At 39.1% G+C, this 27,789-nt stretch overlaps 1 protein-coding gene across 6 annotated transcripts in view; it reads right to left on the reverse strand.

Moving 5' to 3' along the window:
* The window catches only part of Mapkap1 (MAPK associated protein 1), a 233,782-nt gene that overhangs the window by 183,673 nt on the left and 22,320 nt on the right, over nucleotides 1-27,789 (reverse strand). For all 6 annotated transcript variants that reach the window (XM_090330646.1, XM_090330643.1, XM_090330642.1 and 3 more), the window contains exons 2-4: nucleotides 21,505-21,832; nucleotides 18,340-18,429; nucleotides 11,209-11,357 (exon numbers count right to left, since the gene is read on the reverse strand). In XM_090330646.1, the coding sequence (XP_090186772.1) occupies nucleotides 11,209-11,357; nucleotides 18,340-18,429; nucleotides 21,505-21,763 (498 nt within the window). In that variant the 5' untranslated portion in view covers nucleotides 21,764-21,832. The remainder of the gene's footprint in view (nucleotides 1-11,208; nucleotides 11,358-18,339; nucleotides 18,430-21,504; nucleotides 21,833-27,789) is intronic.

Below are 27,789 nucleotides of genomic sequence, written 5' to 3' on the forward strand. Positions count from 1 at the left end.
TACTTTTTAACTTCATACAGACAATTAAAATGAATTGCAGCTAAATGCATGCATAACAAATCAATTTAATCTTTGGTTGCTTAGTAGCATATTTTGCAAATTTCCTAAACTTACTTTCTTACATGTGTCTTTGTCTAGGTGTTAAAACTTCAAATGAACAGAAAGGAGTGGAGATATTAATAAAACAGCTCTTATGACAGAGCCACATAGTTGCAAGCTTCAAAGAGTAATGACATTTGAATTTTATCACTGCCACTTAAAAGTGTTTCCGTATTTGTGTGTGCAGAGGGCCATTCTAGGCTTCATTGTAAGAATGACCAGAGCTGAACTCCCTGCTCTTTAGGAATTAATAAACAGAAATGGAGACAAACACACTGGATAAGAAGCAGGTCAGATCAAAGCTCCCACTCACCCACTATTTATCAATGCTACTCCACGCTCCAAGAATCTTCTGTAATGATCTCTACTCCAGTACCTGTCACTTACTCAACAGCTAACTGTTTACCAGTCTATTTCTCTGCTCAACCAGATACATCTGAAGCCACCAACCACTGTCAGTCCCAGCACTGGGCACAATCCTGTAGAAAAAGTGTGGTTCCTCTACTTGCTGACTACACAACCACTCTTGTCTTCAAGTTCTCCCAGGGCAGTAAGCCACATCTTATTTCTAGAACCAGAATATAGTAAATGTTTGGACTGAGACTGTGGATGGCAATGTAAAAGTGAATATGCTTGGAAAACCAGAGAATTCAATAGAAAGAAACAAAACATCTGTGGCACACATGTTGGACTCTATGAGGAAGCCTTTCCCATTTTATCAGCCCCTATCTTTCTTCCTTTTTACAAATAACGGGATCTTGTCTTACTAAGATGCAGTAACTAATTCAATCCATATAAACTGATAAGAAAATCTAAACCAGTGGAATGTGGTGGTGTATACCTGTAATCCCAAAGAAAGCAAAAGGATCACAAGTTCTAGGACATCAAGATCAGCCTGGGCAGAAAGGTGATGAAATCATCTCTCAAAAAAATGAAAAGGGCTGGAGCATAAGTGGTAGAGGGCTTGCTAGCATGCATGATGCCAGATAACCTGGCTTCAATTTCTTGTATGGCCAAAACAAAACAAAAACTAGACCAGTCTATCAGCTTTTGAATCCATTACTGAAAACTTTTCAAATATCAACAGTGGTTTTCTTCATAACAATGTCAATAAAACAATATAGGAAAAAGGAGTTTCATACTAACTCTGCCATCTATTAGTATCTTTGAGCAAGTCACTTAGTCTCTCTCAGCCCATCCTGTCATCTGTAAAATAGAGATGCCATGGCCTATATCACACCTTTGTTATAATAATTCATTTAATTGTTTTTGTAAGTCACTGGCTCATACAGTAATCCTAGCTACTTAGGAAGCTGAGATCTGATGATCCAAGTTCAAATTCAATCCAGGCAGAAAAGTTTGAATGACTCTATCTCTAATTAACCAGCCAAAACAAAACAAAACAAACAAACAAAAAACCTTGACCATGGGTGTAGTTCAAGTTGTAAAGTACCAGCAATGAAAAAGCCAAGCAAGAACATAAGATGCAACTGGCTCATGAGCTGGCTCATGCCTGTAATCCAGCTACTCAGGAGGCTAAGATCTGAGGATCAAGGTTCAAAACCAGCCTTGGCACAAAAGGACCTGAGACTCTTATCTCCAGTAAGCCTCTAAAAAATAGAAAGTGGGGCTTGGCTCAAGGGTAGGGTGGAAGCCTAAAGCTGTAGAGCTCAGGAAAAATGCCCAGGTCCAGGGGAAGGGTGGTAGCCTTGGGCTGAAGAGTTCAGGGACACCACCCAGGCTGAGTTCAAGCCCCATGACCCTCAAAAAAAAAAAAAAAAAAAAAAGAATTCAAAACCAATGGGGGGGGGGGACGCGGAGTTTGGCCTAGTGGTAGAGCCTAGCATACATGAAGACCCAGGTTCCTCTACATCACATACAAAAAAAAAAAAAAAAAAAGCCAGACGTGGTGCTGAGGCTCAAGTGGTAGAGTTCTTGAGAAAATCCAAGGACAGTGCTCAGACCCTGAGCTCAAGCTCAGGACTGGCAAAAAAAAAAAAAGTCATGAGACTCATTCTCAATGGAAGAAGCTGGTTGTGGTGACATATGCCTGTCAGCCAGCTATGAGAAGCCTAAAAAGAGCAGGATCATGACCTAGGTGTCTACCAGGCCAAAAGTGGTCTTCATGAATCCTTACAGTATTTTAAGATTAATAGTAACCTCATTTTGTAGACATGAAAACAGGCTCAAAGAGACAAAATAGTATACCCAATGTCACATAGAAAGTGGGTATCAAATTAGGACCTTAATGTAAGCCCAACAGGTATTTTCTTCCAACTGAAAAATTCTGCCTTATTTGAAAAGCTTTGAAAATGCTAACATTCTACCTTTGATGAGATAACTTTCCTTTTTTTGGGGGGGGGGGTGGTCCTGGGGCTTGAATCCAAGAGTAGTGATCCCCGAGCTTCTTTGTGCTCAAGGCTAGAGCTCTAACACTTGAGCCACAGCACCATTTCTAGCCATTTTCGGAGTAGTTTATTGGACATAAGAGTGTCACGAGACTTTCCTCTCCTGGCTGGGCTGGCTTTGAACTATGATCCTCAGGTCTCAGCCTCCTGAGTAGCTAGGATTATAGGTGTGAGCCATCAGGCTGGCTGAGAAGATGACTTCGTAACCAGAGGAGACCAACCACTATCTGGAATCATCCAGAACAAACTGCAGAAGTGATGCCTAGACAGAGATCTCAGAATACAAGCTAGTTTTAACAATATGACATAAACTAACTACTAAAAGGTTTTCTTTTGTTATAAGATTCTTCCCTATTTTAAAATCCATTCAGACAACAATCCCAAGGGAATTCCAATGTAACATCAGGTACCAAGAGGAGAATGTCAATAGAGGGGTAGAGAGAAAATAATCTCATTGAAAGATGTCTTTATTGACTTTAATCCTTCTAGTAGTAGACACCAACCTGTGAAAATGTAGAATATACCTAATCCTTTCTTTTAGGAAGAGAAATGACTAAAAAAAACTGTTTTATGTAAAGAAAGGCCAGCAAAATAAGTTACAGAGAAGAGTATCCAATACAGTAATTGTTAATATCATGGTGATACTTTGTTTTTCTTAAAAAGATATATAAAATAAAGCCAATGGAAAAATGAGACAACTTAATTCAAAACACAATCACCCTGGATTTGTCTCATTACTAGGTTCTTGTGTGGAACCCTAGGAGAACTCTTCCTAAAGAAGGAGTGAGGAAGAAGGGGAAGAAAAGGGAGATGCAGGGTTATGCAGCCAACTTCATTCTTAGCCACCTTTTCTGGGAGGTGGGAGCAGGGCAGTCCAGATTGGGTAGGTGGAAGAGAATGCAGCCCAAAGGGCCTTAGGCTGGAAGCAATAAGCAAAAGCTACTGGGAGAGAAAAACAGCCAACACTAAGAGGCCCAGGCTATAATTTTTTGGAAAAAGACCCTGAAGTCTAAGTGGCTTAACATATTAGAAGGGATCATTCCCATGATAATAGTAATTTTCCAAGTTCAGATGCAAAGCATTTTCCTCTAAGGGCATTAAAAAAAAACCATGAATTCAATTTCTCTGACCTTTTTAAGTTTTCCATATTACTTAGTGGCTTCATGCTTTTCTGTAAAGTTTTAAGTGACTTTCATTGAAGAGAGCTACTTAATCCCAATAATTGTAGAAAACATTTGTTCATAATTATCCAGACATAGACTGGAACAATGCTGAAACAAGAGCAGCATGCAAAAATGTATTTAAGGACTATCATCCCAAAATGCTGCTAAAAGCTATTAACCAGTATGTGTTAATTGCCACAGCATTCATATTAATTTTCACTTCAGGCTCGACATTGTGGAATATTTCCCCTGATACATTTTAAACAAAGTTTAATTTAAGGAACTGCTTCTATCAACACTTATGAAAATTAACAGCCAAGCAATTAGCACTCATGAATTACCCCTTCCCCCATGCTCTCTGCAGTTTCCCTGTTAAAACAGTTTCTAACAGAGGAGTGGTTACTTCCTAACAAGTTAACACAATCAAAGTCACAGTTGTCTATATGAACTGGAACTGGTTCTGCTTTTTAAGCACTTGTCAAGGCAAACATTCCTCTTATAGTTACAGACTAAAATTTAGCTGAATCAAGTAGGTAGATTATTAACATTTTATTAAACTTCTAAGCAGTTACTAATATCTAACTACCATTCTAACAGATGTTTAATAAACAGCTATTGACCTATGCTCATATAAAATGATACTTCCTAAAATGAACTCCAAGATATGGAAACAAGAGGTTTTTATTGTACTGCTTACAGTTCCTTTGCCTTTTTCCTTTGTTTTCCCTTTTATCACTGCTATTTATTTCTGAATCTTTTGTCTTGTATATAAGTTTATCTGATTGGGAGAGGGAAGGGGAGGCACAGACACAGCAAGACTACAAAGGGTGAACTGCAGTGATACTCACTAGACACATGTTTGAAATTAACTATACATACAACTTGAGGTGAAAGAAGGTAGGAGGAGAAAGCCTGGGAGAAATGAAGGTGGAGATAACATTGTTCAAAAAGAAATATGCTAGGGCTGGGAGTTTGGCCTAGTGGTAGAGTGCTTGCCTAGCATGCACGAAGACACAGTTCAATTCCTCAGCTAGCACATACATAGAAAAAGCCAGAAGTGGTACTGTGGCTCAAGTGGTAAAGCTCTAGCCTTGAGAAAGCCCAAGGACAATGCTCAGACCCTGAGTTTAAACCCCAGGAAAAAAAAAGTACTCATTACCTGACTTATATAACTGTAACCCCTCTGAGTATCACCTTTACAATTAAAAAAAAAAAAAAGCTATTCACGATGAATGAACGAATGAACAAACAAACAAATGAATTATTTTTCTTCATCTTCCTATGAGAAGTAAGGGGCTATAAGCCCACAGGAATCCTGAACTGACACAGGCAGATTCCTGAACTTATAGCTTCACATAGTCTGTTACAACTCTTGTTTAAAAACACTAACCTAAGTTGGTACCAACCAGTGGCATGCCTACAATCCTAGCTACTCAGGAGACTGATATCTGAGTATCACAATTCAAAGCCAGACTGGGCAGGAAAGTCCTAGATCTTCAATAAACCACCAGAAAACTGGAAGTAGAGCTGTGGTTCAAAGTAGTAGAATTCTACCCTTGAACAAAAGCACCTAGGCCCTAAACTCAAGCCCGACAGCCAACCAATCAACCAACAAAAAGAACAAGCTACCCAGAATCCAGGTTCCTCTCACTTTTTCCTATCAATGATCTAATAAATTATAAGAGAGACATTGTTACTCCTCTACTTCAGAAACAGACAGCAACAGCAATGGGGTATTTGCTATTTTCTCTGGGCTACATGTAGGTCCTACAAAACAAGCTTCTTCTCAATCCTTAGGAGGAAGATAGACTATAATCATTTCATTCTAGAGCTTATGTAGAAGAAAACCCTCTTTTTGTTTTTATTTCCTGACTAATGTATCTGTAATAAGAAACAGACAAACAGCCAGGCACAGGAGGCTCATGCCTATAATCAATCCTAGCTACTCAGGAAGTAGAAATCTGAGAATTATGGCTCAAAGCCAGACTGGGCAGACAGTCTATGAGACTCTTTATCTCCAATTAAAAACACCGCCGTCGCTCCCGTTCCCCCTCCCCCCCCACCCCCACCAAAAACAAAGCAAAAAGTGCAGCTATGACTCAAGTGGTAGAGTGCCAGCCTTGAGAAAAAACAATTTTTTAAGCTCAGGTACCATGTCCAGGCCCTAAGTTCAAGCCCAAGACCAGCACAAATTAAAAAGATGAACAAGAAAAACAGAAAAAAATGTAAATTTATTTAACTAAACTTTATATGATACAAAATTTTCATAAGGAAATGAGATCTCCTTAAGAATAAGATAAGGCATGAAAGGGCATATTTTAGATTCACTTCTTGAAGCACAATGTTCAGCCAGGTGACAGCTATAATGACTGATCCTTAATGACTGTGATCCTTAGATCACAGTTCAAAGGCAGTACAAGCAGAAAAATCAATGAAATGCTTAACTCCAACTAACCACCAAAAAAACTGTAAGTAGAGGATCTGTGGCTAAAGTGTTACAGCACCAGTCTTGAGCAAAAAAGCTCAGGGACACACCTGGGCCCTGAGTTCAAGCCCTAGAATCAGCACTTGTGTGAGCGCATGCACACACCCTCTCTCTTAGGGCTGGGATGCAACATAGTGGTGCAAGTTACCTAGCATGCATGAGGATCTAGGTTCCACCCCTAGCACTGCAATCAATCAATCCTCATTTGAAAGAGGGAAGACAATCTGCATACTCTAGAGCATTTAAAGCTGGTACTGCATGAGCCAGGCAAGGTGGCTCACATCTGTAATCCTAGCTACTCAGGAGGCTGAGGTCTCAGGATCACAATTCAAAGCCAGCCCAGGAACTAAAGTCTGTGAGACTCTTATCTCCAATTAAGCACCAGAAAAACTGCAAGTGGTGCTGCAGCTCAAGGGGTAGGGCGGTAGTCTTGAGCTGAAACGCTCAGGGACAGCACCCAGGTCCAGGTCCAGGTCCAGGTCCCATTACAAAAACAAAACAAAACAAAACCGAAAGAACTGATACTGCATGTTCACTGCCCCTTACTAGAACACATTCCCTCATCACCTCAAAGCAACTGCACACACAACCAACATTTTTCATATCCTGTGAAACTAGGAGGCCTGGCGCATCAAGTTTTCTGATGTCGCAACCTAGAAAGAGGCTTTATTTTATAAATAAAGTGACACAGGTCCTTTCTCAACAGTGCCAAAGAACTTAAGCAGTGGCAAGCTTGATTTTTGCCTTATCTGATCAAAGCATCCCCTAAAATTCTTTGGCAGATTGCCTTGTACCTCTTTCAAATGATCAATAATAAACAGAATAACAGATAGATCCAAAGCAAATCACAGAGAGTATCATCATTCTGCCAAAAATATAAGTTACAAAAGAAAAAAGATTAAAACAAATTCACAACTTTAACAAAAAACAGGCATAAGTATAGTTTCCTCTCAATTCCACATCTTAAAATTTTATTAACCAACAGTAATTTTTAAAATTATAAATTATAATAATGTGCAGATTTTTTAATATAGCACAAAAGCAAAGACATTTACTCTCAGATTCACCAAAACCAACAATTCAGTTTGCCCAAATAGTTAAGTATTCTAGATTCACCTGCTTAATACAATATGATTGTAATTTTAAAGTAAAAACAACATCCTTTCTTCAAATCTAATACAGTTTAATCTTAAAGATTTCACAGCAGCTAGTCTCTTGTGGAAATACATAATTAAGTAGTTTTTTAGCATATTTAATTAGACCCAAAACTCTTCCCTGTCCCTTTCTCTCCCCAATTATGTACCATTTACTCAAGAGACCTAAGCAACTCAGTTAATTATGTAAATAAGGCAAGCATTATTCCCAAGAAAAGCATTGTGAATATTTATAGGGGAAAAAAACCTATACATATTTTAGTGGCTTTAGCACATTCACACACATACACATATACACACACATTCACACATATATGTATATATAGGGGTATACATATGTATACACACACAAGTATATGTATGCCAAAGATTTGTTACAACTACAACAGGCCTACAACTATAGGCCTAAGTATAGCTAATCCCTCTCAGTTTTATGCCTTAAAAAGTATTAACCAGGCTGGGCAGGTGGCTCATGCCTGTAATCCCAGCTACTCAGGAGGCTGAGATCTGAGGATTGCATTCAAAGCCAGCCCATGCAATAAATAACCTGAGACTCTTATCTCCAATTAACCATGAGAAAATGGGAAGTGGGGCTATGGTTCAAGGGGTAGGGCGGTAGCCTTGAGCTGAAGAATTCAGGGACAGCACTCAGGCCCAGAGTTCAAGCCCCTGACCCACTCCCCCCAAAAAAGTATTAATCAGCCACAAAAAAAGAAATTAATAAATCACAAACCAGCTACAGGAATAAAAAATTTATACATAAAATAGTATATATACATGTATGTATATGTATATTATGGGGACAAGGGGAACAGGGATAGGATAAAAGAGATAAAAATAAATACAAGAAATAATTCTTTCTTACATTTGAGGTAAAAGCATGCAATTCCAATGACAAGATAGTGAATCATTAAAACAGGCCACTCATTTCATTTCTCATATATGAGCTGAATAAAAATAAAATAATTTTAAGTTACAACAGTAACAAAAATTTAGTGCTGAGGGTCGGATGATTTATGGTAAGAATCAATCTGGAAATTATTAAAGTCGACTTGCACGGAAAAGGCTTTATTACCGAGGGGTTGACATGATCTTAACTCTAGAGGCAGCTATGGTGCTGTTATAACTACTACAATCCCATTATTATGCAATCACAAAATGCTAATTTGATCATTTTGAGGTGTTATTTGAATAGTCATTTTAATTTCTAGGTTACAAAAAGGCTCGACTCAAGTATAATTCTCTATTAATCATAGAGATGTCATTGAATATTATATTGATGCATTTCAGAAAGATAAAGACTAATTTAATATGTACAGTACAATATCCTTCAAATATTAGCCATTTTCATTACGTATCTGCCAAACACATCAATATTAAATAATAGATGAGAACAAGGATTTAATTGTATTTTTAGCAATTGTAATATGTAGGATAATAAGAAAATACCATCATATAAGATAGACTTATCAACATATAAATCTTTTTTTTAACCAATGTATAATGGTGACTTTCCTTTGCAGACTGCAAAGTCTTCAGTGTAAATACACATCTAACAAAAATAATTCCTGTGTGACTGGGAAATGGTTTATGTTTTTTAAAAATGTATTTCTCATTGTACAAAAGTCAGCTGGCCTATACAACCTGACAAATCTAAACTCAACCTAAAGATACAAAAAAATTCTGAGTGCCATATTTTAAAAGGTCTGAGCTATTTTGTTGGCATGGATGAATTATGACATAATTATTTTAGTAATTAAGTTCTTAAGCTATGAGATTATATCACACAGTGGTTACTTCTCACTTATCTGATTTAACTGTAATATATTTATTTTTAATCCTTTGCAGTCCAACCCCACGTTTTCCTAAGGCTGATAGAACTTTCCTTCTGTTTCCTACTTTATTACAGGAAGAAGGCACATAAACAGGTTAAAAAAGAAGCTTCATTGATTCAATCTACATTTCTTGAGGAAACTCCAGACTATGTTAGGATCTTTATGTTACTTACACATTATCTATAATGCATTAATAAGGCAATCATATATAATTATATTACATTTTAGAAAGGGTTACTTTTTCTCTTCTTGCCTACAAATATCTACAAACTCATTGATACTGACTTCAACATATAGTAACAGGCTGAATTTCTGAGGCAAAACGTTTCCCAGAAAAAAATCTCTGCTCAAGATGACAACTTACAGAACTAGCATGTGAAAAGGAAAAATGCAAACATAAGCAAAGAGCTGTATGTTTATTAATTGCAATAGTGCTGAAATAAGACAAACTGTATATGAGCCCTTCAAGCTATCACTCAACATCCCCACAACTATGCAAGCAACAAACATAATAGCAATAAATATAAAAATCAACTGCTACTGTCTCCTGAAAAAGACTCTGCTCAGCTCAATGCAGCACAGAGGTACAGAGCAACAGAGAATGGGGGAGGGGTGCTACACATGGAACCAGGCTTCATCTGAAACTAGCCATTTTTCTAAAGGGAAAACAAATGTACTTTAATTTTATAACAGTATATAGTTAGAATGAACTAGATAAAAAGAAAGACATCCTTCATAGCAAGTACAAAACAGGAGCCCCCTGCAGAGAATGACTGAATGCAAAGGAATAGCTGGAATTCTGAAATAGATCTCAAGCTCAACAATTCCTGCAGTTACGTAAAAAATCAGACAAGATGATGCAAATTGCCTCTCAGTATCAATGTCAAGGCGTTCCAGATATAGGCAGACACTGGTTAATAAAATCCAATTAGGCCAAATTCTCAGACATAGTTAGGAGATAAAACAGGCAAATAAATATGTATATTTTTATATTCTTTCCTTGCTCTAAAATGTGTGTGTATGTATTTAGAAGAATTTTGAAAGTCTTCAGATGGGGCTGGGAATGTGGCTTAAGTGGTAGAGCTGCTTGCTTGGAATCAAACCCTGGGTTTGATTTCTCAGTACCACAAAAACAGAAAAAGCTGTAAGTAGCACTGTGGTTCAAGTGGTAGAGGGCTAGCCTTGAGTATAAAAAGCTCAGAATCAGTGCCTAGGCCCTGAGTTCAAGCACCAGGACTGGCATGCACACGCACACACACACACACACACACGCACCTGCACATGCATGCACACACGCACGCGCGTGGGCACACACACACACGCACACACAGAGTCTTCAGATATATAACATATACATAACAGGGAAAGAACAAGGATATCAGGACTGGTTTGGGGGGGGTTGTTCGTTTGTTTTTTGGTAGTTTGTGGGGCTTGAACTCAGCCTGGGCGCTGTCCCTGAGCTTTTCAGCTCAAGGCTAGCGCTCTACACCACTTGAGCCACAGTGCCACTTTCAGTTTTCTGGTGGTTAAGTGGAGATAAGAGTCTCATAGACTTTTGTGCCCAGGCTGGCTCTGACAACCTCCTGAGTAGCTAGGATTATAAGTTGTGAGGCACTGGTGCCCTACAAAACTGTTTTGTTTTAATCCTCCCAATTATATTACTGTGAAAATAACCCTGTGCCCAAATTCTTCTTACTTTTTTCAAGGAACATTTTTTTGTGTTTTGCCAGTCCTGATGCTTGAATTCAGGGGCCTGAGCACTGTCTTGGGCTTTCTCAAGGCTGGCTCTCTACCACTAGAGCCACAGCATCACTTCTGACTTTTCCTGTGCATGTAGTATGGAGGAATCAAACCCAGGGCTTCGTGCATGTTAGGCAAGCACTGTCCCACTAGGCCAAACTCCCAGCTCCTCTTCTTACTTTTTTTATATCTAGAATATTCTATAATTATCAAGATACTTTCGAAACTTTAAATATAACAACAATAATAGTAACAGCAAAAATAACAATGCTACACAAGTGTAGTTGTATTTAAAGGGACAAAGTAACTCAGGCTTTTACTTACCTTGCCATCGAATTTGGAATACTCATTAAAAGGGTTATTCAGCTGTAGAGGGCACTGTTCCAGGCGCACAGATAATATGGACTGCTTTCCAGAAGTTGGAGGCTTCTCTTTGAGAGATTTTTTTTCAAACAGTGACTTTAACTCCTGGGCTGAGATACAAGAGAAAAATAAAAACACCTTTGTGATTACAGACAGCTTGCCTACTTTCTCTAAAATGTCGGCCCTGGAATCTTTAGGAGGGAGTATCTAGGGACAGTTCAAGTCTGACATTGTACAGAAAGCTTCACATGGCCGGGAGTTTGGCCTAGTGGTTAAAGTGCTTGCCTAGCATGCATGAAGACCCGGATTCGATTCCTCGGTACCACATACATAGAAAAAAGCCGGAAGTGGTGCTGAGGCTCAAGTGATAGAGCTCTGGACTTGAAAAAGTCCAAGGACAGTGCTCAGACCCTGAGCTCAAGCCCAGGACTGGAAAAAAAAAAAAAAAAAAAAAAAAGAAAGCTTCACATAAACTTCAATGTTTGCATAATGAAAGTGCAGAGCATTAGAAAATATGTAGGCCAGGACTATCTACTTAGAAGGACTAGATTAAGGAAGAGGAACGATTCAGACACAAATGGAATGGTTGTTGGGCTGTGAGTTTGGCGTAGTGGTAGTAGAGTGCTTGTCCAGCATGCACAAAGACCCGGGTTCGATTCCTTGGTACTACATACACAGAAAAAGCCAGAAGTGGTGCTGAGGCTCAAGTGGTAGAGCTCTAACCTTGAGAAATCCCAAGGACAGTCCTCAGGCCCTGAGCTTAAGCCCAGGACTGGCAAAAAAAAAAAAAAGAATGGAATGGTTGTTCTATAAGAAAAGGAAAAAAAAAAAGAAAAGCGGGGGGCCGGGAGTTAGGCCTAGTGGTAGAGTGCTTGCCTTGCATGCACAAAGACCTGGGTTCAATTCCTCGGTACCACATACATAGAAAAAATCCAGAAGTGGTGCTGAGGCTCAAGTGGTAGAACTCTAGCCTTGAGAAAGTCTAAGGACAGTGCTCAGGCCCTGAGCAAAAGCCCAGGACTGGCAAAAAAAAAGAAAAAGAAAAGTAGGTAGGCACCTGAGCTTTAACTCAGCTTTGTCACGACTAGCTAGCTATGCAATGAATTATTTGCTAAACCTCTCTGGGTTTAATAAAATTAACTAGAAGGTATCAACGATTTCTCATGACTCTCATATTTCATGATTTTAAAATTCTTGATTTTTAAGGATAGGATCACATCTATTTCTCTCACAGACTCAATGGCATCTAGCAGAAAAATATGGATGGTAAACATGAAGACTAGGAAAAAGAGGAATGACATTTAGGCAACATTTACTACGCAAGCCAATGTCTCTCATAACAAGCCTAGGAGGAGGAGTCTAGAATTACAACGATGTGGAAGTAAGCTTAGACTATTTTGACTGGTCTAGATAGACCACATAAGAAGCAGGGCAAGGATTTGCACTCTGTTCTTGGCCATTAAGGTGCAAAAGAACCAATCAGGCACTCAATAAATTTTGTTATATAAATAAAATAATGATTGAAAGAATTAAAATTAAATTACTATTTACATCAGAATTTTCATTCCCATTCATTAGTGAATCAAGATGTCAGTTCCAGATTTTTCCAAAGACCATTTAATCTGAATTATCAATCAAGGTGGTAGGAGATGATAAATACATGGAGATTATTATACTTTTTTCATTTTGTGAATAAGAGAGACTGCCCACACTTTAATTTTTAAAATAAATCAACCTGAGATTTTAAAATCTGCAATGAAGACCTTCAACTTTATTCCAAAGCAAAGTCAAATTAAACTAAGAGAGATCAGCAGAACTACTAAATATTCACATAGAACTTTCTAAAATCGTAACTAAAATTATCTTTTTATAAGTTCTAGATTTTCTTTTTTCTTTTTGTTAAACTGGTCCTGGGGCTGTCCCTGAGCATTTGTGCTCAAGGTTAGTGCTCTACTACTTTGAGTTAAGAGTTCCATTTCCATTTTTTTGGTGGTTAAGTGGAAATAGGATTGTCATGGACTTTCCTGCCTGGTTTTGAATCATGAATCTCAGATTTCAGTCTCCTGAGTAGCTGGATTACAGGTGTGCAGCACCAGCGTCTAGCTCTGGCTTATATTCTTGCTGTCCAATTCATCTCATCCCGTTCTCTCAAATCTACTCCAATCAAGCATTCATGCCACAAGTCACATGCCCCAAGTCACCAGAATTCCCTTGCTGCTAAGCCTTCTGTCCAATCATTAAACGTCATCTCACAAACCTACAGGAAGCATCTGAGCCAGTTCATCACTTGATGCTTGAAAACATTCTTCTCACTGGCTTTTCCGGAACTTTGGGGTTTTTTTTGTTTTTTTTTGCTAGTTCTGGGGCTTGAACTGAGGGCCTAGGCACTGTCCTTGGGCTTTCTCAAGGCTAATTAATGCTCTACCACTTGAGCTACAGCATCACTTCAGGCTTTTTCTGTGTATGTGGTACTGAGGAATAGAACCCAGGGCTTTGTGCATGCTAGGCAAGCACTCTATCACTCACTAGGCCAGGCTTCTGGCCCTCCTAGGACTCTTAACAGGTTATTATCTTCTGTTTCAGGCAGTCCTTTGCAGCTTCTTAGCTGTTCACACTCTCATTGTCAAAGCCAGGAGCATTTGATAGAGCTCAGTGGCAGCCCTCTTCCTTCTCCACATTAACAATCCTGTGATCTCATACAGCCTTGTTTTTAAATACATGCGCACACACATACACACACACACACACAGGATGACACCAATGGACTATGCCTGTCATCACAGCTACTCAAGAAGTTGAGATCTGAGGATCAAAGTTTGTGGCCTGGGAAAAAAAGTAATTTACCCCCCAAAAGCCAGAAGTGGTAGAGTGCTAGCCTTGAACCCAAAAGTTCAGTGACAATGCCCAGAACCAACACACACACACAGGCAGACAAAAGAATGAGAAGGTGAATAAGTAATTTTCTGTGTAAAATTCCAAGGAAGATTAAAAGAAATTAGGCATGTATTTCTTGCCAAGGACAGCATGTGTTCAAGAGATTGTCTGAATAGGATGCTAGTAGCTCATGCTTATAACTCTCCTTGGCAGGATCCTGAGACAAGATTTTGGTACCAAGCCAGCTGGACAGAAATTCCCAGATGCCTAGAGAAGTCAACTATACTTTTCTAGCATGCTTCAGGATACCTAGTATACTAAGAAGTAAAGATGAAATGTTGTCTAAAAATTCAGATGCTAGTAAGGTTCAATCTAACTATGATAGAATGACTACCAGGCAGGCTGTAGTCTCGCCAGAACCAAGGTGAACATTTCAAAATGTAGAAAACAATATTATGAAACCTCTCTAGAAATTAAGTAACATAGTCAATTAAATCTAAGAGACAGCAAGAAGGGCAAATAAAAGTGAAAAGGAGGACTCCATTTCTCCTGGGTATTCCACAAAATACTTAAATGAGTATAACTTCAAGGAATGAATGGGAGAAAAGCAAGCAAAAATACTCTTCTTTATTAGATGTATCAGATTTTGAGCTGAAATCTATTCATTCACTTTTTTTTTTTTTTTGGTCATTCCTGGGGCTTGAACTCAGGGCCTGAGCACTGTCGTTCTCAAGGCTAGTGCTCTACCACTTGAGCCACAGCACCACTTCTGGCTTTTTCTGTGTATGTGGTACCAAGGAATAAAATCTAGGGATTTTGGGGGGCGGGGGAGGGGCAATAGGGCTTGAACTCGGCCTGAGCGCTGCCCCTAAGCTCTTCAGCTCAAGGTTACCACCCTACCTTTGAGCCAAGCCACACTTCCCAATTTCTATAGGTTAATTGGAGAAAGAGTCTCAGGTCCTTTTGTGCCAGGGCTGGCTTTGAACCTTGATCCTCAGAACTCAGCCTCCTGAGTAGCTAGGATTACAGGCATGAGCCACCTTGTCCAGTTATTTTATTTGTACTTGCTAGGCAATCACTCTACAATTATGCCACACACACACACACACCCTCCCCACCTTTATTTTTTTTCTCTAGTGGTTAATTGGAGATAAGAGTCTCAAGGTCTTTAGTGTTCCAGCTGGCTCTGAACTGTGATCCTCAGATCTCAGCCTCCTGAGAAGCTAATATTAAGGTATAAGTCACCACACCCAGCTCCATCATGATTTTATTTTTTTTAATTTTTGGCCAGTCCTGGGGCTTGAACTCAGGGCATAAGGACTGTCCTTGGGCTTTCTCAAGGCTAGAATTCTACCACTTGAGCCACAGCACCATTTCCAATATTTTCTATGTATGTGGTACTGAGGAACTGAACCTGGGTTTTCATGAATTCTAGGCAAACACTCTATCACTAGGTTAAACTTCTGGTCTCCACCTTTATTTTTAAGTGCCAGTACTAAGGATACAGCTCAGGGCCTGACTTCTGTTTTTCAGCTCAAGGCTAGTACTCTACAACTACAACCATGCTCCCACATCTAGGCTTTGTTGTTGCTGCTGCTGTTATGGTTTGGTTGTTAACTGGAGGTCTCATAGCCTTTCCTGATGGGGCTGGCTTACAACCTTGATCCTTAGACCTCAGCCTGCCAAATAGCTAGATTACAGGTGTGCGCCACTGTCTCCCAGCTATTTTTATTTATAATATTTAAGGTATGAAAGTGAATAAGGTAAATAAGGTATGGCTAAAAAGAGGGGTTTAAGCTGGGTGCCAGTGGCTCACACCTGTAATCCTAGCTACTAAGGAGGCTGAGACCTGAGGATCATGGTTCAAAGCCAGCATAGCACGAAAGTCATAAGACTCTTACCTCCACTTAACCACCAGAAAACTGGAAATGGCACTGTGGCTCAAATGGTAGAGCATTAACATTAAATGAAGAGCTCAGGCACAGAACCCAGGCCCAGAGTTCAAGCCTCACGAAAACAAAACTAAAACAAAACAAAAAAATGAGTTTAATTAAACTGGCTCTGTATTAAGAGGGGATTAATAGGACCTACATTAAGACATACAGAACTTTGAATACAGTGGACAGCATAAATGATTTAAAAAAGTTTTTAGTTTATGTTCTATACAACCAAGACAGGTATATTAGATCAACAGACTACTCAATCAAACTTTAAAGCATCAAGACAAAACTAAAGAGACATTCATTCAAGAACTACAGGAAATCATAGAGAATGAGAATTCTTCTTTTGAAAGAAAGTTGGATTTGTTTTTTTAGCTAAACTCTTGCGGTGGAGCACAAGTTGGCCTCGAACTCAAAATCCCAAGAATCTTTTGTCTCAGCTCCACAGTGTTGGGATTATGGGACTATATCGCCACATCTGACTTGGAATGGGATTCCTGGTTCTACAAAGTCATTATTTAGAAAGTCAAGAAAAACATACTTTGTGAGGACATTGTAGTCTATAATTGTAGAAGAAAGCAAGGAGAACTTCAAGTGAAGCTTAGCACAGACACTTCTATAAAGACAGTTGGATACAATATATTTTCCTTTTACGACATTCTAGTTATATAACTTTAGCAAGTTAGCCTAATCCCTCTGAGGCTGTATCATCTATAAAAAATACCTATACCTTACAAAGTCATGGCTCACACTATACTAGCTTCGGAAGTGATGGAAATCATGAAGATCACAGAAGGCAACCCAGGCAAGAAATTGGCAAGACTCCATCTCAACAAATAAAAGCTGAGTGTGGTCACCCCAGACCTCCCAAATACAAAAAGGATAAATCAGGGGATGCTGGTCTGGGCTGGCCCAAGCATAAACGTAAGACTATTTAAAAAAATAAAAATTAAAAAATAAATTAAAAACCTAAGCAAAAGGAGCAAGGGCATAACTTAAGTGGTAAAGCACCTGCCTAGCAAATATGAGGCCCTAAGTTCAAACCTTAGTACCATCAAAACAACAACAGAAGTTGTTGCATTAGAGATGATGCATATAAAATGTCTAGCACAGAACTAGGTAGATGTTTCTGTTCATTTAATTGCTAATTTTGCTATTTCTATGGAGACAATCAACAAAGATTTCTTAGGTATCTATTACATGCCAAGGTGATACTGGAAGATGTTAGGTGGCTATAGAAGACAGATTGAAGATATTTTACTTACAAGAGAAAGAAAAAGAAAGAAAAATCTAGGAAACATGATATAACCATTATAGAATACCTTAGTAGCCCTTTAGTTTTGAATTATCTTTCTCCTGAGATTGAAATGTTGAAAAAAATATAGTATCAACCTTTATATGTATATCATATGAACACACAAAGAAAATAGCAATATAATATAAGCAATGCAATAATTTTCAGCTATCAGATATCCAAAAAAAGATTGTTAGTAGCACTACAAATATGGCAAAGAAAAAGCAAGATTAGAACTGCAAAGGTGAATCTAGAGCTCAGAAAGTAGTCCAAAACAAAAAGAATAATCCTTGGCCCTAAGAAGACAGTACTAGCATGAGTATATACAAAATGTCTCCTGTGTGATTCAATCCCTGTGACTCAGAGTGAATGGTGATCAAAAGACAGCAAGGGCTGGGAGTTTGGCCTAGTGGTAGAGTGCTTGCCTAGCATGCACGAAGACCCGGGTTTGATTCCTCGGTACCACATACCAAAAAAAAGCTGGAAATGGTGCTGAGGCTTGAGTGGTAGAGCTCTAGCCTTGAGAAAATTCAAGGACAGTGCTGAGGCCCTGAGCTCAAGCCCAGGACTGGCAAGAAAAAATAAAAAAATAAAAAAAAATAAGACAAGACAGCAAGAATACACACTAAGTAAAAGAGACCAAAACTTGGGTGAGGAAGTTGGCCTAGTGGTAGAGTTCTTACCCAGCATGCACGAAGACCCAGGCTCAATTTCTTGGTACCACATATATAGAAAAAAAAAAAAAGTCAGCAGTGGTGCTGTGGCTCAAGTGGTAGAGCTCTAGCCTTGAGAAAGATCAAGGACAGTGCCCAGGCCCTAAGTTCAAGCCCTAGAACTGGCAAAAACAACAACAACAAAAAACCCTTACAATACAAGAGCTGTCTGCCAAAAGGATTTAAAAGGATGCATTAAAAATACAAAGTTTTTACATGGAAACCTAAACATATAAATCTCAAATTAAGAATTAAAATTATTTTCATTTACCTGATTGCTTAGAATTTCTTTCTTTCCACTGAATATTTTTGCATTTGATCTGGTTTTGTCTTTCTTTTCGGAGTCGTTCTAATCTTTGAGCTTGAAAAGAAATATTATAACTATAAGTTTGTCAATGAAAGTTTACTATAAACAAAGACATAATTAACTACCTTTATATGAATAAAGATGTTTTATATTGCATATGTAGGGAAAAAGTCATAAAATTTTAAAGGTGGCACCCCTGAAAAGCAAATACCAACAAAAACATGAAAATATTCTTGATTTATAATTGAAATTAGAGGATATAAAACATTAATAGAGATCATAAAGATAGTATTAACATGGAAGAGAATAATAAAATGTGAAAACTTCTGTGATTAATATGACATTTCATTATATAAATCATTAATAACGGTCTTAAAGGAATTTTAATGCACAAATGAACTGAAGTGAATATTACATTACAGGAATAAAATTACTGTTATGAATTACTCTACCCGTTTCAAAAATTAAAGATAAATGAACTCAGACTAGACTATTAAAGTTTTAAATATAAAATCCTTTATCTAAAAATCATGAAAATTATAAAATGTCAAAGCTATATAAATTAGCATAGCTTTTCTTCAGTGGGCTGAAACAGTTTATAGGTAGTAAAATAAATGATTTGTATCTTTGTACATTAGTCAAATCTTAAAAAGAACAATTTTTCTTTTAAAAAATTTTAAGATATGCTGAAAGGATTAAAAAAGTAAATACCTTGGGTCACCAGGACAACTTATATTCTCAATTAATTACTAGCACCTTAGTGCTACCAAAAGAAAGTCTGACTCCAAGAGTCACTTAAAATTATGCATTCGTGATTATTTTGCCACTATCAGGTCATCAACCCTCAAAAATCAGTGAGCTGAGCCTTTAAAGAAATGTCACTGGCATTCATTAACAACACTGCATCAAGATCACAATGGACTAGAAAATCAGAATCAATGTCGTCATCTAAAATTCATTTTCTCTTGCTAATCTTCAACAATCTATTTGGATACATTGCTAATGGAAAATATGTAACAGATATTTTGTTTTCAACCACTTTCAAGGTAGGAAATCATACCCCAGCCCCAGCATTATGTTAAGGAAAGACTGAAAATATGCTTGCCAGAAATTGAAACTATACTGCTAAAAGCATTCTGACAATGTCACTATATCTAACCAAATCCCATTGAAGAAAAATGCATTCAATTGCAATTAATAAATGTGAAAGGTACAGCCAAAGTAATATAATCATAAAGCTCTCAATTTAGCACCATTCTCCTACAGAAATCCATTCAACTTGTCATATAAGATACCATCTCAATAACTTGCAAGGAAGTCAGCTTCAACTAGAGAACTGAGAATCAATGGTTCTAAATTATATTCAACCCCTATTTTGATAACAGTTAGTTTAGATACTGGGAAATACAATTAATTATTTTCATGAAAGCAAATTATTCTTTGTAATATCACTGATGCTGAATTCTTAGACAAAACCTTAATGTGCCTTTCACTGTGAATTGTATTCAGCTCTACCTACAATATTACTTTATGTGGATCATTTTACCTTTGTGCTACTATCTTTCCTAGGGTTAGCAGGTTATTGCTGATTTGAGATTTGTTTTTTGGTTTTTTTTTTTTTGCGGGGGGAGGGGGGGGGGGAAGGGGGGAAAGGTGTCATGGGGCTTGAACTTGACCTGGGCTCTGTCCCTGAGCTCTTCAGCTCAAGGTTACCTCCCTGCCTTTGAGCCAAATCCCACTTCCCCGTTTTCTAGAGGTTAGTTGGAGATAGAGTCTCAGGTTCTTTTGTGCAGGTGGCTTTGAATCTTGACTGTCAGCATTCTGAGTAGCTAGGATTACAGCTGTGAACCACCACACCCAGTGAGATTTTTTTTTTTTTTGGTCGGTTGTGGGGCTTGAACTTTAGGCCTGGGCACTGTCTCAGAGCTCTTCAGCTCAAGGCTTGTGCTTTACTACTTGATCCACAGTGCCACTTTCACTTTTCTGGTGTTTAGTTGGAGATAAGAGTCTCATGGACTGTCTGGGATGGCTTTGAACTGAGATCCTCAGATCTCAGCCTCCTGAGATTATATGTAATGAGCCACCAGCACCCAGCGGAGATTATATTTTTTTGATGATCCAAAAAAATGATTCTTTTACAATACCCTGTCATAACAGAACTACAGTATGTATTTTAAATAATTCATTTACATAAAAATCTTACTTTTTCACATTCTCCTATCAAAAAAACATAAGCCTGAAAATGGGTAGTGAGAAACTTTTAAGAGCTAAAAACTAGATATAAAAACCAAAGACATGGCTGGGAGTTTGGCCTAGTGGTAGAGTGCTTGCCTAGCATGCATGAAGACCCGGGTTCGATTCCTTGGTACGACGTACTTAGAAAAAGCCGGAAGTGGTGCTGAGGCTCAAGTGGTAGAGTTCTAGCCTTGAGAAAAATCCAAGGACAGTGCTCAGGCCCTGAGCCCAAGCCTAGGACTGGCAAAAAAAAAAAAAAAAAAAAAAAAAAAAAAATCCAAAGGCATAATATACATACATCTATAATGTGTGTATAATATACATTATACATACATATATGATAGATATACATATACACAAAACGTAAGCATTTTTAAACTACAAAGGTCAGCAAGAAACATCTACAATAGGAATCCCTTTTTAAATTGTACACCTGACAAGGGAATTCTTATTACAATTAGGCTTAAGGAATGCTCAACAGGCTTAGGCTACTCCCCCACCCTCAATTCCTCCAGGAGCAAGAACTGCCTGGAGCTATAGACTACTGGCCTTGGCTAGCCAGCTCTGAGTGCTAAGGGCCTTTATTACATCACCTATAAATCAGCCTCCACCACAGTAATCTACCTACTGCAGGGATTTAATGTTCATCTGGCAAGACACACCAAACTAGTCCACTTCCCTTTCTACGTGGTGACTTTTTAGAAAGAAAGCATTCCACATGTCTCTCCTCTCTTACCTACCTTTTCCTTTTCCATCTACTTTCTTCTAAGGACAGCACTCCAGAGGTACTTTGCTGTTGATTCCCTCCCAGTCTGACACATGCATGGTCCCATTAACACACAAGAACATCCCATAAGAGTGTTCGTTTATTTAAAGCTAAAAACCAATGTTTACCTGTATTTGAGCGTCTTCTAATACCAAAGTCCCAACTTGAGGTAATATCCACTGACTGGGCGTATACATAGCTCTGAGTCTCACCATTGCTTCCCTGAATTTCTGAACCACTCTCTCCAGGCACTGAAGGAGGATGAATCTTCTCTAGGTCAACATCATGATCAATGAGGACCATCTCACACATTCCTGTGTCATCACTGGTTACATGTGACTGTCGAATATGAGCTAGAATGATAGTTGGATTGTCCAAGAAGGCCATCCTTTCTGTAGGCCAATTTCCTTAAAAGGCTATTTTCTCCTCTTCATATTGTTCCACCAGCTCACCTACCTAGAAACATGATATACACAGCAATATTTAAGAATAAGGAAGAAAATGACTGGATCATTTTTCAAACACATTCAATGTGGTAAAATGCTATCTTGAAAAATCAACATTTATCCCTGGACCTAGGAGTTTAAAGGGATTAAATCTAAGCTGAAAGGAAATCCTTATAAACACTAGGGGCTATAACACTAGTCAATGAGATCTCCATGGTATCAGAGAGGAAAGCTTGAGCTCTTGTAAAACAAATAATAGTAACTCCTTAGTCAGGCAAGTCAAAGCACATAACTACTGTTAGGACAATAAATTCTCTTTCCTCTCTCCCTTCACTCCCATGTAGTCTCATTATTTTATAAGGTCGTGAGGGAACAAGTTGTATTTTCCTCAAATGATGTACTAAAGTAAGAAACTGTATTTCATCAGTTTACATTTCTCCTCCTGTCACATGGATGTAGAGTGTTTAAAAGGGCAAGACATTGCTTTCTGAGTTACTAGGGATTTTATAAAAAGTATACCACCACTATAAATGTGCTCAAAAAACACATTTGAAGATAGGATTGTGCCAGGTAGAGCTAGGGCTTTTCTGAACTGTTTCTGGCTGCCCCATGAGAAGCCAATTTTGGGGGGTTTGTTCTACCCCCCCAACTCACCCCCCCCCGCCCTGTTCTGAGGCTTGAACTCTGGGCCTGGGCACTGTCTCTGAGCTCTTTCTTCAGCTCAAGGCTACTGCCCTACCCCAGAACCTGGGCATTATCCTTGAGCTCTTCAGTTCAAAGCTACCATCTACCCCTTGAGCCACAGCACCGCTTCCAGTTTTCTAGTGGTTAATTGGAGATAAGTCTCATGGACACACATATACATAACAGATTCAAAAGACTGACTTGGGGCCGGGAGTTTGGCCTAGTGGTTAAAGTGCTTGCCTAGCATGCACAGAGACCCGGGTTTGATTCCTTGGTACCACATATATAGAAAAAAAGCCGGAAGTGGTGCTGAGGCTCAAGTGGTAGAGCTCTAGCCTTGAGAAAGTCCAAGGACAGCGCTCAAGCCCTGAGCTCAAGCCCTGAGCTCAAGCCCAGGACTGGCCAAAAAAAAAAAAGGCTGACTTGATTTGAAATGGTTGAATCTGCAGTGTAACGTGGTTCACCTATGATTTCAGAGCTGAAATTTAGTAGAAAGAAAGAAAAGGACTTATCACATCCTTTAGTTACACATTCTAGTACAGAGCACTTGGGGGATGGGATGGGGTAGATTGGTGAGACAATCAGATGATTGGTGAATTGATGAAATGCTCCTAGCCCTGTAATGTTGTGCACCGAGTACCTGTGCTGTGGAAATGACTGTTCTTAGATTTTCATTGTAACTGGACTGTTCAGGTTTCCCACAGGGAAAGAACATTCCTAATTCTAATAAAAATAAGCTTTTATTTTTTTTTTTTTTAAAAAAAAGGGGGGCCGGGAGTTTGGCCTAGTGGTTAAAGTGCTTGCCTAGCATGCATGAAGACCCGGGTTCGATTCCTCGGTACCACATTACATAGGAAAAAAAAAAAAAGCCAGTAGTGGTGCTGAGGCTCAAGTGGTAGAGCTCTAGCCTTGAGAAAGTCCAAGGACAGTGCTCAGGCCCCTGAGCTCAAGCCCAGGACTGGCAAAAAAAAAACAAGTCTTATGGAGACTTCCTTGCCCAGACTGGCTTTGAACTGCAATCCTTAGATCTCAGCCTTGTAAGTAGCTAGGAGCCACTGCACCCAGCCTTAAACCTTTTGAGCGTCTTTTTGTCCTTCATTTAGAAAATGGGAGATTCCAGGATGAGAGAATATGTAGGTGATAATTTAGGTGATCAGAATAGATGGCACAACATTTAGGTTAAAAAAAAATAGATGTGAGTAGTAGAAAGCTTGCCTAGAATGTGTGAAGCCTTGAGTTTGATACCTCAGTACCACACAAACAGAAAAAGTCACAAGTAGCACTGTGGGTCGAGCGGTAGCGTGTTAGCCCTGAGCTTGAAGCTTGTCATAATTTGGCTCAAGGCCAGACTCCAATTATAATTTACCTATCTATGCCTTCTGTTTAGCTAAGAAAACAAGATTTGTGCCACTACATCTACCACCATCCTCCTGTACTTATGAAAACTCCTAAGTACAAGAAATGTGAAAGCTAGATTGGTAATGTTCCTAAAAATAATCTTAGAAGATTTTTATTAAAAAAAAAAAAAAAAAAAAGCCAGGGGCCGGGAGTTTGGCCTAGTGGTAGAGTGCTTGCCTAGCATGCATGAGGACCCGGGTTCGATTCCTCGGTACCACATACATAGAAAAAAGCCAGTAGTGGTGCTATGGCTTAAGTGGTAGATTGCTGGCCTTGAGAAAACCCAAGGACAGTGCTCAGACCCTGAGCCCAAGCCCAGGACTGGCAAAAAAAACAAAAAAAAGCCAGGAGTTTGGCCTAGTGGTAGTGTTTGCCTAGAATGCAAGAAGACCCAGGATCTATTCCTTGGTGCACATACATAGTGGCATGGCTCAAGTGGTAAGGCCCAAGGACAATGTGTTCTGACTTCAAGGTCTGGGGGAGAGAGAGAGGAGAGAGAGAGGAGAGAGAGAGGAGAGAGAGAGGAGAGAGAAAGAGAGAGAGAGAGAGAGAGAGAGAGAGAGAGAGAGAGAGAGAGAGAGAGAGAGAGAGAGAGAGAAAAGAAAAAGAAAACAAAAAGCAACAATCTATAACCAAGGCTGATAAGTGACCTGCCTACCAAGAGAGAAGCCACTGGATCAACACTGGATCAATTCCTGTAACACCAGGTTTTATTGTCATGCATTTTGTAAGAGAAAATCTACTTAATAAATCATTATAGCCAACTGAGGTTTTAAAATATTTTTGTCGGCCGGGAGTTTGGCCTAGTGGTTAAAGTGCTTGCCTGGCATGCACGAAGACCTGGGTTCAATTCCTCGGTACCACATACATAGCAAAAAGCCGGAAGTGGTGCTGAGGCTCAAGTGGTAGAGCTCTAGCCTTGAGAAAGTCCAAGGACAGTGCTCAGGCCCTGAGCTCAAGCCCAGGACTGGCAAAAAAAAAAATAAATAAATAAAATATTTTTGTCTGGGGCAGGGATGTATGAAACGAGTATGAAAGGAGCCAAGAGTTCAAGCTCCAGTATGAAGCAAAGGGAGAGGGAGGGAAGGGGGAAGGAGGGTTGGGATTAGTGGGAAGGCAGAGATAGAGATTTTTTTTTCTTCCATCATAGCAGATCTTAAAGACACAGATATAAGGAAGTTTAACAGAGAAGCATGAATAATCAAGTATATTAATATTTACTTTTTCCCCTTTAAATATATTCATTGACTACTACTTTTACACTGGGGCGAATAGAAAATGCACAGGGAATTTAGAATTGCCATAATGAACATGGTAATGCAAACCCTAACACATCCCCAAATACCATGGGAGTAAGTGTCACGTTTTGAGATATTTGGTCAGAGATGTTAATGTATGATTCGAAATATATCAATCTAAGAACTGATAAAATTAAACAAGAACATTTAAATTTCACACATATAACGGTAGAATCAAATACATAAAACTGCTTGTAAATAAGAGTGTTTGTCACAGAATCACAGACTGCCAGGGCTGCAATAACCATAATGTGACTGTAACAGTGGAAGGAAGGCAACTGATGCTAGGAGTGGGCAGAGCTTCCACTTTCACATTAGTTCTCCCTGAAAAATCCAGATCTTCAATAACTGGCCAAGAGCTAGTGGCTAACTTCTGTAATCTTAGCAACTTAGGAGACTGCGATCTAAGGATCACTGTTCAAACCCAGTCTGGGAAGAAAAGTCCATGAGAGACTCTTCTCAATTAATTCATCACCAGAACACTGAAAGTGGAGCTGTAGCTCAAAGTGGCAGAGACTAGCCTTGAGCAAAAGTGCTAAAGGACAGTGTCCTGACTGAGTTCAAACCCCACGACCAACAATGACAAAAAAGAAATTACAACTTAGATGAGTGTTCTAGCACTAAAAGGTCATAAGGCAAAGGTGAAATGAAAGCATACTTTACTACCCTAGATAAAAATTATTTCTCAGGCCGGGGCTCCCTGAGGCTCATGCCTGTAATCCTAGCTACTCAGGAGGCAGAGATCTGAGGATCTAGGTTCAAAGCCAGCCCACCAACTAAAGGACCTGAAACTCTTATCTCCAATTAATCACTAGAAAACTGGAAGTGGGGCTTGGCTCCACAGGGACAGCGTCCAGCGTTCAAGCCCCAAGACCCACCCCAATGATTCTGGTCCATTACAGCAAAAGGAAAGAGGTGCACTCCAACTCCCCAACAGGAAAAAACTCAAAGCATCCTGAAAACACTCAGTTGGGTGCTGGTGGCTCTAGCCTGTAATCCTAGCTACTCAGCAGGCTGAAATCTGATGATAGTGGTTTAAAGACAAGCCCAGCAGGAAAGTCCTTGAGATTTATCCAATTAATCACAAAAAAAAACAAAAAACAAACAAACAAACAAACAAAAAACAGCCAGAAGCAGCTCTGGAGTTCAAGTCAGAGCACAAGCTTTGAGCAAAAATTCTCAGGGACAATACCCAGGCCCTGAGTTTAAGCCTCAATAACCAGTGTTCGTGCACACACAGGCATGCACACACACACACTAGGATCTCACACATTGAGGAATCTGTATGATTTGCTCAATGGATATTTATTCAAGATCAGTACTGATAGGGAACTCTCACAGGAATGCCCGGAAAAATGTGCTGTGTACATATCACCTGCTACCTCCTATTAGGTGTTCTTGAAGACATAGAGTATAAGTTAAACAAGGACAAGAGCCATAACCCCACAGCTCTAACAACAACCCAGATGTTACACATGGCAGGAATTCAATATGTGTTGCTTTGCAACTACCAATGACTATCCAATTTTGTTGTCAAGGTAAGTCATATGTAAGCATGTCAGATATGAGATTAAGAAAGGACTACTGCTTTTTTAATACAGATGCAAGAGGCTTTTTTCAATGTGCCCTTCAAAACGGTCACCTTAAGACAATACCAACTGATTTTGCTTTTCAGAATTCAAGAACATTTTCTTAAATCTTCTTAAAGGCAGTTGAGTATCATTTGAAGATACAGTTGATTTCTAAAACAAAGACATTCAGGACAGAAAAAAGAAAGTTCTTTTCTGTTAAGTTGTACAAAGAGAAAAAAAAAACCAAAACTAATACTGACCAGGGTTCAGGAAAAAACAACAACAACAAAAAAAGGATACCCTAGTGTGTATTAGAAAGGAGTAAAAATTGCTTTAAAAAGCAATCTGATCAGGGCCGGGAGTTTGGCCTAGTGGTTAAAGTGCTTGCCTAGCATGCATGAAGACCCGGGTTCGATTCCTCGGAACCACATAAATAGAAAAAAGCCAGAAGTGGTGCTGAGGCTCAAGTGGTAGAGCTCTAGCCTTGAGAAAGTCCAAGGACAGTGCTCAGGCCCTGAGCTCAAGCCCAGGACTGGCAAAAAAAAAAAAAAAGCAATCTGATCATATTTACCAAAATGTAAAATGTAAATATCCTCTGAGCAATACCCCTTACAGGAATAATACTAAGAAGATAATTACACTAAAATGTAATATATACTGAAACTCTAAAAGTAATCTAAGTATTTTTTTTTTTTGCCAGTCCTGGGCTTGAGCTCAGGGCCTGAGCACTGTCCTTGGACTTTCTCAAGGCTAGAGCTCTACCACTTGAGCCTCAGCACCACTTCTGGCTTTTTTCTATGTATGTGGTACCGAGGAATCGAACCCGGGTCTTCATGCATGCTAGGCAAGCACTTTAACCACTAGGCCAAACTCCCGGCCCCTAAGTATTTTTTTTTTGCCAGTCTTGGGGCTTGAACTCAGAGCCTGGACACCCACTGTCCTTGAACTTTCTTAAGGCAAGAGCTCTACTACTTGAGTCACAGCACCATTTCTGGCTTTTTTCTATGTATGTGGTA

Source organism: Megascapheus bottae, chromosome 3 (assembly GCF_031878675.1).
Source record: "Megascapheus bottae isolate mThoBot1 chromosome 3, mThoBot2.hap1, whole genome shotgun sequence".
In the NCBI taxonomy this organism is placed as follows: Eukaryota; Metazoa; Chordata; class Mammalia; order Rodentia; family Geomyidae; genus Megascapheus; species Megascapheus bottae.